Genomic DNA, 18,920 nt, shown 5'->3' with positions numbered 1-18,920 from the left:
TGAACATGAATATAACTAATTTATTAAGAAAATTGAAAAAATTTCTTTTAATTGCTTAAAAATTATTTTAATCAAAAAATTTATCTGTCATATTTTTCCTGTCAAATTAATTAATTTAAAAAATATCAAAAAATCAAAATAATCAAACAAATTAAACTTTTCTGAAAACTCTCTAAATCTAACAAAATTAATCGAATTCCCGCAGATTTGAAAAAAATAAATTTATTTATTCATGGAAAACTTTTCGATCATCATCTCCAGCTGACTGACTGGCTACTTTTTCAACCATATAATTAGTTTTTGCAAAGAGATGAAAAGTTTCCATTACAGTTTATCTATTTTATTCGCAAACTTTTTCCACATGCCACATGCAAATTTCCTGCATCAAATATAATTCATTTTCATTAAAAGTGGTATGCAAGCCAAAAACTCTTTTCTCTCTCTCGATAAATGATTGATTTAGTTTTATCTCTTATGTGCTTATCTAGTAAAAATATTTCGCAAGCCAAATAAAATATTTTAGAACATCCATTTGAAAAACAAACACGAAATAAAAAGAGCAGCAACAACACAAAAATCAATGTAATCAAACATTTACTGTGTGAGTTTGCCAGAATAAACGAGCGATTGAGCGTTAAATATTCGACATTCTCCGTGGATTTGATTCGATTTTTTTTTTAACTTTTTACGAATAAAAAAAATAAACTAAAATTTCTCTTTTTCATTCATTCAGGTGGTTTTACATTTGAAACAATAAATCACTTGACGTATACACCGAAAACGGAACGAGATTACGGAACGTTGGCGTGCTGGGGCAAAAACAAAATTGGAAAACAAATTGAGCCATGTCTCTTTCAGATTGTTCCAGCTGGTAAGTTTGACAAATATTTTTCATATTTTTTAAGCTCTTTTTTTCTGCCTAATTGGTTATTTGTGTGTGTGTGATGGATCAAAAAAAAAGGATTAAATCCATTATTTGTTTTTGGATGAGATTACATTTTGATGAAAAATTAGAAATTTCGACCCCTAAATTGCTGCAATGAATTTCATTCGGTTTTGACATCACTATGCGATCTTAAAATATTCACAATATAACCTAAAACATAAAATTAGATTCGATAAAAATAATCGATCGTCGTAACGAGATTTCGCAAAATAAATAAATACAAAAACGGCGCGTAGATAATCTGCGAGAAATCAACTTGCAAAAAGGAAAAGGAAAAAATGATCTGAAAAGATGCTTATTAAGATTTACGGAGGGGTTGTATGGGTCCGCCTTGTTAACATTAATAATGGAAACTGTCTATTTATTCTAATTTGTTCGTCTTTTCGTGTCTGTGAAAATATATACACAAAAGAAGTCGAAATATACGGACACAAAATGTTGTTAAATTATTTAAGAATCCTCCATTTGGATCTATTCTCGTTTTTTTTTCTTTATTTTTGATGCGTTTCGGAGAAAAAAGATCGATTTTGTCCGTTTATCTTTCCCCAAAAAAAATTCTTCTAAAATTTAACGATTGATTTTTAAGTCTTAAAATAAAGTTTTTAGGCTGAGGAGTACGAAATTGTAAAATGAGGAGTATTAAAATGTGAAAAATCAATAATTTCTGAAAAAGTCAAAGCGAATCATGTAAAATTACTTATTGGGTTAAAAAAAATCTTTTGATTGATGAAATGTATAAAAATATTTACATGAGGAGTACAAAAATGTGAAATGTATCCAATTTTTTAGAAAATTTATGTCATCTGATCCAAAAATCTTCAACATTAATATCATCTTTAATCATGGAAACCTGAATTAGCAGCTATAGACTGAGAAAAACCCTTCTTTCAAAATTATCCTTGACTAAAAAATATACAAATTAAAAATTGAGGAGTACAAAAATGTGAAATATTCTAATTTAGTGTGGAAAAAATGGGTTAAATTAACTTAAGTTAAAAGACTTAAAGGTCTAAACTTAAACTTAGGCAAAAGTAAATATTTTTTTTTTTTGAATTTTTAAGGCTTTTGGCCTAAGCTTGAGTAAAAAAAGTCTAATAAAAATTCAAGTTTTAGGCTTATAAAAGATTTTTGATCAAATTTTGAAAAAAAAAAATGAAAAATTTTCTGAAATTAGTCAAATTAAAGTGATTTTTACTTAACTTTTAAATTTTTTTGAATCTGAAGCTCTGATTTCATTTTTGAGGAGTATTAAAATGTGAAAAACTAATATTTTGACGGAAAACTCAAGCGAATTTAATGCAAAGATTATCTTTCATGTTATGAGGAGTACTAAAAATTTTACATGAGGAGTACAAAAATGTGAAATGTCTCCAATTTTTCAGAAAATTCATGTCATTTGATCTAAAAATTTTCAACATTAACATTAATATAATTATTGAAGCCTGAATATAAGACATTCCTTCAAAATTATCTTTGACTGAAATTACGAAATAAAAAATTGAGGAGTACAAAAATGTGAAATCTTATAATTTTGAGTGGAAAAATGGGTTAAATCAACTTAAGCTTAGGAACTTAAAGGTCTAAACTTAAAGTTAACAAGAGCAAAGAAAAAAATTTGAATTTTGAAGGCTTTTAGCCTTAGCTAGAGTAAAGAATGAGTCTGATAAGAAGTAAGTTTTTGGCTTTTTAAAGATTTTTGATCAAATTTTGACTAAAAAAAATTTAAAAATCTTTTTAAAAAAAGTCAAATTTAAGTGATTTTTTCAAAATTCTTTTGACTTTTGTTTCAAGTCTTTACAGCCCTGATTTCCATGTCTTGAGGAGTAAGAAAATGTGAAACAATTCAAAAACGAAGATCTATCAAATCAAAATGCTTCAACGTCAATCGTTCCAAGTAACACTGACTCCCAATTTTTCTTTTTTTTTTGTTCGTCGAGATTTATGATGTCCTAACTAGGATGAAAAAAAGTTGCGAATCAGACGAATTTTTGTTCAGAGAGAACATTACTTGATCAATCAAAGGCACGTCGTCGTACGCAAAACTCCTGGGCCCGCAAAATTCTTTGATGATTTCATATCCTTTGATGTTTTTGTCTTACGACAAAAAAAAATTGGTTCATCCTATTGCTATTCCTAAACAACAACAACAGACACGGCAAGAGATAAAACCGATTTATGTCTATTTCGCTTTCGCTTTGACTAAAGGCGAACCTCTAACCTTTTGCGAGATATATTTGAGATTTGTAAAAAAAAAATGGGCAGCAGCATGGCAACAAGCCATATTAAAGAGCCTATTATCCCAAAATGTTGTTTTTTTTCGTACGGAAAATGATAAAATGATGAGGGATCAAATAGTTTCGGGGCTCCTTTAATTTTCCGTTTAACATGTACACGAAATTCCTTTATCTGTTCCATCGATACACACTTGAACACAGATATCGCTCCGAAAAAAATTACCTTTGATTCGGGTATTTGTACATAACCGACCGATAAAAAGGTGTAAAATGTAAAATATGTTGCTCAATTCTTTACGAATATTTTACAGAAAAAAAAATATTTAACAAAAATTTTTTGCCTTTTGTCTTGGAACACACGCAGCTTGTATGCCTACGACCTTTGTATGCATGATTTGGATCAAACAATACCGTGAATAATTTATTTTCATTACGGGATGTGCTTTAAACGTGTGCTACAAGGGTACTAAATTCACCAATTTACCTTTTCAAATTGCACATTCATTATTGTTCAGGTATTCATTATGTTATTATTATGATAGTATACCGTACATGGAGTCTCCTTTTGTATGGTTAAATAAGGAATGGCACGCACAGTTTTTCGTACATTTTCCGGGGTAGGATGGAATGTGGAGCATGTGTGCATGTTTAAATTTATTGATTTTTTTTCACATGTGTGAGTTCATAAGCATTTAGTTTATTGGGCTCCATTGAATGCCCAAAAGTATTTAATTTCAATGAGATTTATTGGTGTGCGAAATATACGGGTAAATCACATGATTCGCAATAACGATTTTTCAATCGATTATCATGGTGATTAATTTATGAAAAAAATCATCAATTATTTCGACTTTTTATAGTGGTTCTGAATATCAAAAGTAAAGTGAATATATCGGAAATAGTTTTAAAATTTAATTGTAGAAATATTTCTTGAACTCTTAAGGTTGAAAGATTTTTCAATAAAATATAAAAAATCCTAATATCAATAAAAAAGTAGAAAGCTTTTAATTTAACCTGGATTCTCTGAAAGAAAAAAATAAGTTCTTGAATCTATTTTGCTTTCAAGAAATTATTTATTTACTTTCAGAGAATCCAGATTTTATTAAGAGCTTTCTAAATTTGCCTTTATTGCATATGAGCATTTTTGATACTTAATTGAAATATATTGAAACATGATATAAATTCTAGAGTTCAAAAAATATTTCTGTGAATTGAAATTAAAACTATTTTACATAAATTCTGAATAAGGCCACTCACATGAAACTCAATAGTTTTGTCCAAAACTTTTGAGAAAAAAATTAGGGGGGCAAAAAAATTTTTTGAAATGCTTTTTTCATACAAAATGCCAAATTTTTTTAAAAATTTTTATCGGTAATCAATATTATTGTTGTTTTGAGTTTTAAAATTTTTGTTTAAAAATGTAAATTAACATAAATTGTCTTATTTAAAAAAAAAATAAAATTGTGCTTTTAAATATCCTAAAAATAACTCTCATAATTTTTTTTTTGAAAAAAAATTCAATAATTTTCATGAAAAGTATTTTTTGAAGAAAATTTTATATCAAAATACGATTTTGAATAAAAAAATTACTAAAAATTGAAAAATTTTATTGAAAATTTCTTGAAAAATCATGAAAATACACCAAAATTCGGTAACTTTTGATGAAATTTTTAACTTTTTTTTTATTTTGCCCCATTGGATTTTAGAATTTGAAATGGGGCATCAGACAAAACTATTAAGTTTCATTTGGAGCGGCCCAAATATTAATTATTAATAAAAAAAATTTTTTACCTTGTTGGAGCTTTTTTTATCTTATCAGAGCCATATTTTGGCTTTCCAAGATTTTCTTAACCAAATTTCCAATTTTTGGTTTTATTTGAAGAGAAAATTCATAAAAGTAAAAGAACTAATTCTTCCATATAGATTATTCACATCAATTTACTTTAAGATTTAATAATTTTTTAATTTTAATTATTTGTCTATTTTTAACTTTAATTTTTATTTAATTTAATTCTTTTGCTCAAAAGTATTTAAAAAATTCATAAAATGCGGTCAAGCGAATTTTTTAGAAACCAAAATTTTAAAATCTAAAAGAATTTTATTAAAATCGAGGTAAATATAATTCCAATCAATACTAAAAAATATTTATTGCTTTTAAACATATTAAAATAGCTCGAGTATCCTAACCACTAGACAATATGGGAAAATTATACATTTTTAGAAAACCAAACTTCGAAATTCAGGCTGATACAATTATCAAAAATGTTTCACATCTAATTTTTTGAAAAATTCTCAGGAGGGATATCTAGTATCGAGTATCTAAAATGTAAGAAAATGTTAAAATTTTGATACATTTTTGACCTAAATTCTTTTGAAAATAATAAAAAATTTCCGTTTAAATCAGTTGAAAATTTTATATTTTCATCCATTATCAAATTTTAAGTGAAAATTGATCAATTTTGTAAAGAAATATATTTATCCCTCTTAGTTTTCAAAATTTGTGTTCCAAAAAAAAATTAACTTCTTGATAAATAGAAAGAAAAGTAAAATATTTTACACAATGGAACCTCAAACATTTTTGATAATTGTATCATCCTTATTGATTTTAAACCGATCGAGAGCTCGAATCTATCTAAATTACTTTTCAGTTAAAAAAAAAATTAAAAATCCAACCTTTGACCTTTTGAACTGTGTCAATTTTCCAAAGTAAATGTTAACAACAAATGAAATGTAAAAAAAAACAAACGTATAAATTTTTCAATGCTCTCAACAAAAAATACTCGATCTCGGCACATGTATGATTTCTGAGTAGCAAAACTATAGCAACGAGTCAAGAACATAAACATACAATTTTTATTGTTGTGGTTATTATTGTTGCTAGAAAATTTTCCTGCCTTTTTTTCGGAGGAAATTCATCTATTGTTGTTGCAACTAACAACATCACAACTGCAGCAGCAGCAGCCAACTTTTCCTCGACACGAAAAATATTTTTCAGCACACAGAAACAGAGAGAAACATTAAAACATCAGACTCTGTTCTACTGACACATAAATTTTTGACCAACAAACATCTCCTTTTTCTCTGCCGTTGCCCGGCTGTGCTAGGCAAGTCACACAAACACACATTTCAGAAATTATTGAAACATTTTGGGTCGTTATCCTTTTTTCATTGGCATGTTGAAAGGCGAGGCAAAAGAGAAAATACAAAAAAAAAACTTTTTTTTTTAACAAGATATTTTTGTTTGTGAACGTTATTTATGTTTTATGTTGTGATGACGATGATACATGGCAAAAACGCTCGGTATTTATTTGGCGTGGATCTCACATTAGAAAGGTGAACAAACAAACTTTTTTTTTGTAGTTTTTTTTCTGCTGTTTTATTTACATCACAACGGCATTTTTGTGAATTCATGTGAAATTTTGAAACTAAAAGTTTTTTATTGTGGGGAGAAAAAGCAGAGATTTACAACGACACAAAAAATTTTAATGAAAGAAATGAGAGAAAATTCTTGCACGTTCCGTTCCAGCAAATGGTCGCTCATTAAGCATCCGTTTACGCTTTATAATTAAAAGAGCAGTAAAAAAGGTAAATTTTGTAATATCAATCATGTTTCCGCCTCTCTTTCTCTCTGGGCGATAGACACTGAAGGACATTTCTCATTAAATGATGACATAAAAGTACACTTACCTGGAATCGTTTGGGCAATATTTTGGGAGAGTTTATTATTTTTCTCGAGTTTTTTAATTTGACTATTTTTTAATTATCTTTTTTTCTCTCTGAAATTATTGATTTTAATTTAGGTTTTTTAATTTTTAAAATTCGTAAAAAATTCTTTGATTTAAAAATTACAAAAAAAAATCTTTAACCTTTTATGCTTTTTAAAACTTATTTAATTTTTTTTTAATTTTTTACAAATCTAACATTTTTTAAATTATTTTAAATTTAATTTCAATTTTTTTATTTTTTTAAATTTTTAATAATTTGAAATTAATTAATTTTAATAATTATTTTTATTTATTAAATAACTTTTATAAATCTTAAAAAATTTTTAATAATGATTAAAAAATTTTAAAAAAATCTTTTACCTTTGAGGATTTTTATAATTTTTTAAAGTTTATTAACATTTTTTAATTTTTCTATTTTTTTAGAATTATTTAATTTTTTAAATATTATTTTTTCAATTTTATTTAATTTTTAAATTTTGTACAAAATTATTTGATTTTTTTTTTGATCTAAACATTTTTGAGGGTTTCCTATTAATGCTAAAATTTTTTAACTTTTTAAATTTTTTTTTATTTTTTTAAAGTTTTTTTTATTAAATTAAATTTTTTAATTTTTTTATTTATTTTTTTTTATTTATTTTTTTTATTTTTTTATATTTTATTTACATTATTTCTCATTCCTTTATTTTTTTTTAATTTTTAATATTTTTTAAATTATTATTAAATTATTATTAATTATTATTAAATTATTATTATTTAAATAATTTTTCCAAAGCTTAAAAACTGTTTTAAAAATTAATTAATTTAATAAAAAAAAAATTTTAGTAAAAATAAAAAATTAAAAAAAATAAAATTTAATAAAAAAAAAATTAAAAACTGAAATCTCATAATTTTTAAAAATTTATAATTTTATTAAAGTACAACTCACCTGAATTTCCAATCCCCTTTTTTCCACAAAAAACGATTGCCGACATTTTCTATACAATAAAATAGCAAAGTAACGTCTTTACGGTCGTATTTTCCTTTTAAATTAAAAGCATCAAACCTTTATAACTCATTGTTTTATGAAAAGAGCCATGAATGAGGGACTAATTTTCTGCTCTTCGCCTTTATTTCGCATCATTTTATTCGCTCGCTAAAGTACGTTTGGTGTACCTGATGTACATTTTTTTTTGTTGTTGTTGCCGAAAGATTTTCCGTAAAATGAAATTTGAGCGCTTTGTGCAAATTGTCTTGATTATTTTGCCGAAACGTGTCCGAAAATAAAAGGAAAGAGTTAATTTTATTCAAGACCTTTCATCTTATATTTTTTAATTAATGCTTCTTTGTTGTGCCATCAACAACAATGAACTGAACGAAAAATCAATCAAAAAACGTTTTTCCTCATAAAATGTTACGAAAATTAATTCTTTTAAAGATTTTCAACTTTGTGATTAAATTATTTTCAATTTTTTTGGGAAAAATGCCGTCAGCTTTTTGCCTGTGTAAAAGTAAAGTACTTTTAATCAATTTCCAGGTTTATCCTTGTCTGTGCTACCCTCTAGCGCTATATTTCCTCCTCAAGTATATTAAAATGTAGTAAATAACGTGAAAAATTAATACCTTTTCCTCATACACTTTTTCCACGTGCGTCGTTCCAAAGACTTTAATTAAAATTTTGCTTCATTTGTTTTTGTTTATTCTTCATACCTTGCGAATGTTTTTTAGAAAATAGAAAAAAAAATGCTTTGTGTAAATAATAAAATTGCCCGGATATCAAATATTAAAAAAAAGGAGTTTGGCTTAGTAGACCGAGAACGAACGACGAGGAGGCAACCATTCATTTAATTTGGGGGATTGAACTTTATCTATTCTCATTTTTCATTTCGATTCAGGATTCCACGAACGAACGAAAAAAAATAATGGACGACCTGAAGCCACAAGTTGTGTGTTTTTGACTGTGTCTGTAGAAAAACAGCCCACACAGAATGAGGAAAAAAAAGGAAAAAAAATACATGCAGAAAATTTAAATAAATACTGTTTCAACTGATAAATAACCCGATACCGAAACACGAACAAGAGATTGCCTTAAAGGATTTCGTATTTTTTTTTCTTTATTATTGGAGATCAATTTTTCTCCCTTTTTTCGTTATTTTTGATATTTGTTTTCATTCTTTCTTTAATAAACTTTTTTTTTTCAAAATTGTTCACAGGAAAACGACTTCAAAGAAAATTTCCAAACTTTTGTTCTGGTTAGGGCATTTTCCGAAAAAAAAATCATGTAAGAAGAAAAGGGTTCGGACTTGGATTAGAAGACCTTCGGGGAGGCAATTTATTTTCTCTTGAGTAAATATGTACATATAATTTTCAGTTGCTTGTTGTTGTCAGATATCAGATACAAAATTTTGTTTATTTTGGTTGGTTTGTGTTCTGCGTGGGTCAACATCTCATGTCAAATCATACACTACGCAAAATTTATTATTATCAGTCTTCATTAGTTTTACATCATCATCGTTGTCCTTATTTTCATAGAAAAACATGGAATGACTTGAAATTATTTTGATATTTTGACTGAGAAATTGCCTCGAGTTGTTTTTTGCGATATTCGGAACATGGGAAAATATTGATATTGCATAATCAGTTGTTCCGATAAATGGAAATATGTTAATCAAGAGAAATGGATTTTCGATGATTTTTTTTTTGAACCTTTTAAGATGGAAAACATGTATTTGATGTTTTTGTATCATTTCCTTATCTTTTTCCAAGAACAAGTTCGATTAAAGTTGAGATGTTTGCCCCTGAAACGATGCAATAAATATTACGTGAGATCTTTTAATAGATCTAGAGTAGTGATGTCAAAAATGAATATTCATAATTGATCAGAAATTTGATTCAAAATTTCTTTTAAAATTTTTGCAATCTTGAAAAACAAAAATCTTATTTATTTAAAAAGTATCAAAAAATTAGGAAAATTATAAATTTTGAAAGTAATTTAATTTTTTGTTTTTTTAAATAAAATTGAATTAAAATTCAATGTTTTTTTTATTAAAATTTTTCCTATTATTTTTGAAAGAAAAATTTAATCCTAACATATTTTTTTTTAATTTTTTAAAAATTTAAATAAAATAATTTGACTCAATTAATTGCATCAAATCAAGCTCAAAATATTATGTTAAATTTTTAGAAGATTTTAAATTTTTTTTTTATAGATTTCAACCTCAAAAATGTTAAAATATTCAGCTTTATAATTATATTAAATAATTAATTAAATAATTATTTAAAAATAAAAAAAATAATAACATTTATTTAAAAATTAATTTTAATTAAGATATTTTATTATTTAAAAATAAAAAAAATATATTAATGATTAATAAAAATAAAAAAATAATTAAAAATTGATTTTAATAAAATAACTTTATTAAAATTATTTTTTAATTTATTTATTTTTTTTTTTTATTAATTTATTAATTTAGTAAAATAATTTATTTTATTAAATTAATTTATTTATTTTCATAAAATAATTTATTTATAAGATTTTAAGAATTAAAAAAAAATTATTAAATTAAAAATTATTTAAATTAATTTATTAATTAAAATTCAAATAAAAAATAATAAAAAAATTTATTTTAATAATTTGAATATATTATTTTTATTTCGAAATAAAAAATCTATAGGATAAGCAACATTTTTCCACAAATAAAATTATCCATTATTTCATCCCCTCCTATCCCCATTTACATGAAAAGTTACGCTATAGTATTCAAAATCTGTTACACACCAATTAATTACATAATGATTAAAGTGTGATGTTACCTTTTTTCACTTTACCATTTTTAGAGGTTGTTACCTGCTATTTTTTCGTCTATCGTTCGTTGTTTTTTGTTTTTTTTTCTCACTAACTAGACAAATGTACGTCTGACAGTTAGTAATGACCGAATTTGCTAACACAAAAAAAAATAACGAACGCAAAAAAAACGAGCTGAAGAAAATTGTTAAATAACGAAGCGCAGATAATTGACAAGTAATGCAATTAATTTTCCTGTGTGTGAATGTTTTTCTCTCAATTTTTTTTTTTTTTTTGCTTTATACATGAAATTTATGTCTATTTTTTTGTACTTTACAGCTAAGCCATCACCTTTAAAGAACTGCACGTTGCGCCCGTACACATCGACAGCCACAACAACGTTGCTCGTGTCTAACTTGACCACAATTTATGGGTATCATAATGTGAAAGAATTAAGCTACATTAATGGTAATGCCGGCAGCCATCATTACGGGCCGAGTTCAACGGGCGACGGAGATCATTTGTCGGAAATGGATCCGATTGCGCGTAGCAGCAAAAATGGCAGAAAAACTTCGCAGTCTTCCTCGTCCTCGTTAGAGATGCAATTTAATCTAATGGAGGCGGAGAGTGATAGAAAAATAATTGTGCATAAAAGGGACGTAGATACAAGCAGTAGCAGTAGTAGTAATAGTAGAGATAGAAGTGAAAATTACCACCAAAGAGACAGGGACGACGAGAATAGTCGTCGCCTAGTGTACAGTAGATCCAATAATAATAATAAAAATAATAATGATAATATTTATAATAGTGATGATAGTAATAATGATAATTTAAGTGAGATGAGAAAAGTGATGCGCCGCGATAATAATAACAATAGTGACAACCAACAGAACGAAACAACGAACGAAAAAATCAACACAGCAACAACAAAGCGACTAGCAAATAGAATTATTCGAAATGAAGTGCCACTAACGTATAATAAAAATAATAATAATTTCAATAATAAAAATAATAATAATCGCGATAAAGCCGCGTATGCAGCAGCACTCTCGTCATCGAGTCACTACCACGATCCGTTCGATACGGCATCCACCACTTACGAGACACGACAATCATCCGCGTCGTCATCGTCCCTGACAACGATGGAATTGGAATGCATCGCTGGCTATGACGGCGGCTTACCGCAACATTTTATACTTGAGGCATATGACTCGAGAACGCGCAAACTACGACTAAATGTCACGAGTGCGTACACGGATGTTCCATTGTTCCGTTTTGATTTGTCAGGTAAGTTAATTAAATGACTCGTTGCGATTCGATCGTTAATTAAGTGACGTACGGGAAATTTTGCACAAGTAACTGCGAAAAGTGACATCAACTTGACTTGAGGCAAGGGCAAGTGGGAAAAATGTTTCCTTTGTAAATAATTGGTTTGGATTATTGTAAAGTAATTTTTGTCTCTTCTATTTACAATTTTTATCATAAACTAAGAAGTCTCGTGCATATTTGCCATATTGCGTCAAATTCTAAGAACCTTAAGGGTGAATTCCATCGATCCTTTGCCATTTAGACCTTCTGAACTGTTCGTTAATTTCTTCTCTTCCGAGTCTGGTATATTTTTTGCATCCCGTGCTAATACCTTATGTTTGCATTTTTACCTAGTTTGGAGGTGATGATAATATTTTTGGCACCAAATATGGAACAAAAACTTCCTTTTCGAAAGTCTGCAGCAGCTTTCGTCAGCTTTTGCCATCGAACATGGTTAACTCTCACAGCCATTTATGACGAATTGATGAGATAAAGTCGGTTAAAGTAAAAACATCGAGGCTTCCAGTAAATAATTAGATTTTAATTTATCAAATCAGTCTTTGCGTGATATGCTTATGATCCGTAGTAATCCGATAACTATTTCGTCTTTTAAGAGTCAGATAAGCTTGTTGGTCACCGAGTTGATGGATGACTCCGAAGACAGAACAGTTAGCACTTCTATCGGAACTTTTTCGGGAGTGCTTCTATGGTAGTCAACGCTTCGATTGGCTCTTATAGTCACTTCCATGTATTCGAAAACTGGTCGGTTCTTGTAGATGATACTTTTTATGACTGCTATGATCTTTTTGTCGTTTCAAAACCATTGAAGCATCTGTTTACTAATGTAATAAGGCGTTTGATCTTGGAAGTGGTATTTTAATCAACATATTTCAATGCTCCTAGATATTTGCAGTGATACTTACCTTGATTCGTTGTTTAAAATTAACTTCCTGCATTTACTATTTTAATTTCTGAAAAAAATCTAAAACAATTACTTTATAAAAGGGAAACACTTTCAATCATTGCACCAGCCTCAATTGCTTTTTTTTCATGACATTTTACTTGTCTTGACGTCGATAAAAAATGACAGACTTTTCAATTTTTTTCCTCTCTCGCTTGCTGCAAAAAAAAAGTTATGTATGCAAAAAATTCATGTTCAACAATAACAAAACTCGTATGTAGGAAAAACTCAAACAATAGAGTAGGCGACACAGAACAGAGAGAATAAAATATAAAACAAGAGCTTTTGAATAAAATGACATATTTTCCATCATGCATCAGTTGCACAAAAAAAAAAAATAAAAAAATATATATTCATGTAAAATTGTACACGTATATAAATAAATTGATACTTGGATTTTCCATGCTGTCTCAAAATTGTATTTCAACTAAATTGCAAAAATATGCAATTTTGCAACGACTGTCACTTTCGTGATACTCGAAAACAAAGTTAATTTTGCATGAATTTCTTGGAAAATGAAGGAAATGTCACAATTTAAAAAAAAACTCAAGTCTTAATTTTTTAATTTTAAAAATAAATTCTGAAGAAAAAAGTATTTCAAAATTTTAGAATAAGGACTTACCTGATATTTTTTTAATAATTTTTTTAAAAAATTTTCTATAATTTTTTAAAAAAATACACTTTCAATATTTTTTTTTAATTCGATGACATCCAAAGTAAATTCTTTCTCACTCTCAATGTTTTCTGTTTTTGTTTTATTTTTTTCGTGCGCTTTCCAGTAACTGCACTTTTTCATTTTATTGCCGAGTTTTTTCCTACAAATAAATAATGTGCACGTAATGATGGTACATTTGTAGTTTATCTGGTTCAGGATAGAGAGGCAAAAAAAAAGAACTATCGTTCTACTAAAAAAAAAAAATTACGAGGGAGAAGAATTTATATAAATGTGCTGTGAGTCGGACATGATGCATGTGATTTATTTTTCCCGTACATAAGTTCTGCTAAGGTTCAGGGTGTTTTTGTTCCATTCCTCTGTCTGTGTGTGTGGTGAATGAATGATAAATCGTTAGACAGGACCTTTTGGTCGCTTGAGTATACTGAAGCATATTTTTTTTGTCTCCCCATTTTGTAAACAGATCGTCATTTAAAGCTGTACTTTTCTGCATCTTTTCTCCTTTATTCCAAATCATTTCACTGCAAAGACAAAAAAAAATTCTATCAATGTATTAGTTCAGGTCCATTGTGCATAAATTGATATGTAAAAGGCTTTTTGCTATTTTATTTATTTTTTCTATGCAGCTTAACTCGTCTTTATTCTAAATTGAATTGAAATAAATTCATATGAGACTTTGATGCGCTCCTTATCCTTTCGTTTTTTGTAATTTCTTTGTCTTCTTTAATACCTTAATGCCGAAGACAAGTGCACAATTGAAATGGAGAAAAATTGGACTCCAGAGAGAAGGGGAGACTTGAGCTAATCGTGAATTTCGTCAAAGAGACAACTGCAAAAATTGCTTTGACCCACTTAAGTCTGTTGTTAGAAATGCAATAATAAATTATCTCCATGCTTTGATAGAGTTCAAAGAGAAGTGCATTCATTCGGTTAATACATTCGATGTAATTTATTGCTGCAAAATCCATTGTTCTGATATTTAAATAACGGACGACTGACTTCTGCATTAATAATGGATATGACTTTTTTTTATCATTTTGGCCAGAAATTGTTCTGTTGAAAAATTTTCTAAACATTGAATGCAATTAAATTCTCACAGTGGTGTGACAATTTTAATAAAAGCCGTAAGAAAATTTTCTGAAATAAATTTAAATTAAAAATATTAAAAATTTAATTGAATTAAAAAATTAATTAAATATTTTTTTTTTGCATTTTTATCAATATTAAAATATATTGCACTTTAAAAAATTTGGATAAATTTTAATTAAAAAATAATTTTTTTAAAAATAATTAAATATAATTAATTAGTTTTAAAAAATTATTAAATTAATATTTCAATAAATGAGAAAATAATAAAAATTATATTTGTAAAATTTTATGGCTCGATTTTTTCTGGCACATATTCAAAATATTTAAAATTTTTAATTATTTAATTTAGTTACATTTATTCATTAAAATTATTTAATATTAAAATCTTTAATTAAAATATTTTGAATAAAATTTTACAAATATAAGTTTTCTAATTTTCTCATTTATTGAAATAATTATTTAATAATTCTTCAAAATAAATTAATTAAATTTAAATATTTTTTTTAAATATTTAAATAATTTTAATAAATATTTAAATAAATAATAACATTTTTATTTAAAAAAAAAAATTGGAAAAACTTGTTCAAAATATTTTTTGAAAAATTTCAAAATAATTATATTTTGCATTTTCTTATAATTTTTAAAAAAATTAAAATATCGATAAAAATTAGTTAAAAAATAATATTTAAAGTTAAAATGTCTTAAATAAGAATTTATGTTTCATTTCTTAAAATGAAACAAACTAACCTTGAAAATGTCAAAAAAATCAATTTCTACCAACTTTTGACAAAAATAAAATTACATCTGTCTGAACTTTGACATTCTTTTGAGGGATTTGTCCAATTTCGATGTTAAGGCGCCTCTGTCACGCTACCAAGCTATAATGGACATCAATTATAAGCAACGCATTTTTTTGTTCGTTTTTCGTCCGTATCAGCATCGAAAAATTTTTCGCATCAATAATTTCCGTCATAATGGACGCCGACGCGTGATAAATTCCGATATATGACGGAAAAATGCTTTATTTATAACATGTTTGTAGCTCCAACTAGTATTTATTGACATCGACGTGTTTTTTTGCTGGCTGTTTTTTTTTTGTTTTTGATGTAACAACGCGCGTCAGTCAATTCAAATGTCAAGTTTTTGTTCTAAATACATTTCACGCGTCATATAACATTATGGAGTTACAGCGAAAAATACACAGGAGGCATTTTTATTATTTTTTTTTCGTTTTCCAAAGAATGAAATGTTTTTCACCTTTTTTTTTTCTTGTTGTCTATAAAAGCAGAAAAAATCGAGAGATTTACTGCTCATGATAAATTGAAATCAAAAAGTTCAAGCAATTTCGATAACATTTGAAGCGTACGCTTTATTAGCTCTTGACCACCTTTGCAGTCCGTGACAATTTTGATCCCTTGTGTATACTGAGAAGAGAATGAAGAAAAAGTGTATTTACTCTTAATTTAGTGAGAAATTCTCGAAAAAAAAGCATGTCCGCTGTTAACAGCGCAGATAAAGGTAACAAACAACTCGTGATCCTCTCGGCATTGTTCAAAAACTAATGGTGTGAATGAGGGAATTTCAATGCGATGATAACCTTCTTGAAAGCCGATGAAAGAAAACAAGAAATCATGTTTCTTTGTTTTCCATCTCCTCCCCTCGTTTCCAGCTCCTCGCTACATTGCCTCTCTCGCACTTGACGACATCAACAACAACGAACGACGCTTTTTTTCTTATTTTCATTTTCTTACTAAAAAAAATTTTCTCTTTTCTCCTACAGATTTATTGCCATCTGACTCGCAAGCACCGACATTACATCTTGTCGCTTATAGTGTGAATCAAAAAGGTCGCAGCGAGCCTTTTGTATTGGAAGATATTGCAATCAATGAAGCAGAAAAAAGAACAGGTATGTCCCCATTTTTTATATATTTTTTGTTTTTTTCTCTTTTATTTACTTTATTTTTTGATACGATTGAATGGGAAAAAATTTCAAATTTTTCGTGTGTGACATTCCTCTGATACGGCTTCTGATGAAAATTCGTACATTCTTGTTGATTTGTTTCTTTTAGCCTAAGAGTGTTCGTCTTTTTCTTTACGTGAACTGTGAAAAGTTTATATTTCGCAAGATAATTTTTTTTTGCGAAACATAAATGGTAATATAAAGTTTTTGCGTTACCCGTGGACTTCGTTCTACCCAACAAAGTTTGATTTTACTTTTCAAAATTGAAATTCGTCAATTGTTAATTTCTTTTTAAAATTTTTAATTTATTTTTTTTTGTTTTATATTTTTTTTTTTTAATTTAAACCAACTTTAAGTTTATTTTATAGAAAAGTGAGTGATGTGGAAGATAATAATGACGAAAATATTAACATTAACACCGGCTAAAAGCAGTCAATAACAAGACAGGACTCTTAAGAAGATCTGCCTGCAATATTACAAGACGAGCCTAAGAGCAATGCTTTCAGTAAAGAAACCCGAAGATTGATTCTTAGTAAAGGATTAATGAAAGAATCTAAAATCAAGATGATCCAAAAAAAATCCAAAGACTGACAAAACATCATGATGAATAGATCTTAACTCCTTCTAGAAATTTTCTTTATGGATAACACAATATATGACCAGCTTGACCAAATACATGTTATTTACTATGAACAATATTACCTGATGATTTTTTTGAAAAAATTGCCCTATGAACAATTTGATTTAGATGGATTTAGATTTTCACGCTAAACGTCACAAAAATTAAGAAAAACCTCACTCTGAAAGAATAAGCGAACGAAGAAACATGTAATTTTATTCTTCTAGGTAAAATTTAAGAAAGAGAATCATTTGTGACTTTGAGAATCATCAATTAAAACATTAATTTTTGTTATCAGGCCATCTTGGATCCAGTGTGGCATCCATATCAATCCCCATTTTGTTTTATCCATACTAAATTTGAAGCACATCTTAACTAAAAATCTGACCAATTACAAGAAATCGAAACAAAGAAACCTCAACTCGAAGATACCAAGCACATGCATGAATTTGAGTAAATTGAAACTCGAATGAAGCTTAATATGAACAAACCTACGAGTATATTTTAACATTCTGTGAATTGGAAAACAATACGACCACTAAGATATCAACAGAGTTAACAAAACTTAAAAATAATTAAAATGAGAAACAAAATCTCAGAACAAGTTAAACACAATTCTGAATACTTTCGGAGTTAACAAAAACTAAACAAGAAAATAATTAAAATGAGAAACAAAATCTCAGAACAAGTTAAATACTTCCGTAAAGCTGCAATTAAAAGATTTTTACCTTACCTCAAATTTAATTTTTTTTTTTTGAAACAAGAATATTTTTCTTTATTCAATTAAGAAAAGTTTTAATTTTGTCATAACTCGAAAATTTTCTAATAATCCGAGAAACATTAGTTTTTCATATAGTTCACGGTTTAGCAGTGTTTATGTTGATAAATATTTATTTCGCAAAAAAATAAAAGAAGAAACTAACACAAAATTGAATATAAAAGCGTGACGTGTGCTCCACTAAAAAGAAAGGAAAAAACTTCTATTCACTGATTCAATTTATGGTCGCTATTGTGAGAGAATGATTTATGTTTTATGGATTTTTCACGAGTTTCATAGTTTCTCAGAGAATGTAGAAAGAAATTTTTATCAACATGCTGCATTTTTGCCTCGATTTTTGCAAAAATTTATTTTTTTTTAAATTTAACTCTTCTTTAAGAAACAGAAACGTAAAAGAATAAACCAATAATTCGCCCACCTATCATTATAAATTATCGATGATGCATGAAAAGACGCATGAAGTCTAATGATTATTATCACGCCTTTTCAACAAAACGAACAAATTCAACTGAAAAAATTGTTCGTATTTATTTATTATCGTCGTCGTCATGATTTGTTAAAAAAAAAAATACCAATAAAATTGCTTGGGTGTTTTTATCATTTTTTTTTTCGTTCTGCAAGAAGAACAAAGAATCTCAATTTCTCACACTATGCGTTCAGACTTTTTTCATTGGAATTTGATTGCGAGCCCTGGCAAACTGATTGGATGCGTAAAAAAAAATTTTTTTTTTCTTCGTGTGATTTTTTTGAAATAGGAAAAATGTGTCTTCAGTGTTTGTGTGTGCTTGATATTTATTTTAGAAAAGAAAAATGTTTTATTAACACAAACGTACGTACGAGTTATGAAATCTTTTATTTTATATTTTT

The 18,920-nt window shown here is 27.2% G+C and overlaps 1 protein-coding gene across 1 annotated transcript in view; it reads left to right on the top strand.

Moving 5' to 3' along the window:
* The window catches only part of LOC134835190 (uncharacterized), a 116,902-nt gene that overhangs the window by 72,849 nt on the left and 25,133 nt on the right, over window positions 1-18,920 (top strand). The window contains exons 13-15 of the mRNA XM_063850061.1: window positions 734-871; window positions 11,005-11,952; window positions 16,477-16,602. Of these exons, the coding sequence (XP_063706131.1) occupies window positions 734-871; window positions 11,005-11,952; window positions 16,477-16,602 (1,212 nt within the window). The remainder of the gene's footprint in view (window positions 1-733; window positions 872-11,004; window positions 11,953-16,476; window positions 16,603-18,920) is intronic.

Source organism: Culicoides brevitarsis, chromosome 3 (genome assembly GCF_036172545.1).
Source record: "Culicoides brevitarsis isolate CSIRO-B50_1 chromosome 3, AGI_CSIRO_Cbre_v1, whole genome shotgun sequence".
NCBI lineage: Eukaryota > Metazoa > Arthropoda > Insecta > Diptera > Ceratopogonidae > Culicoides > Culicoides brevitarsis.
Note: the sequence above shows the minus strand (reverse complement) of the source record. Positions and strands in the feature narration are given on the sequence as shown.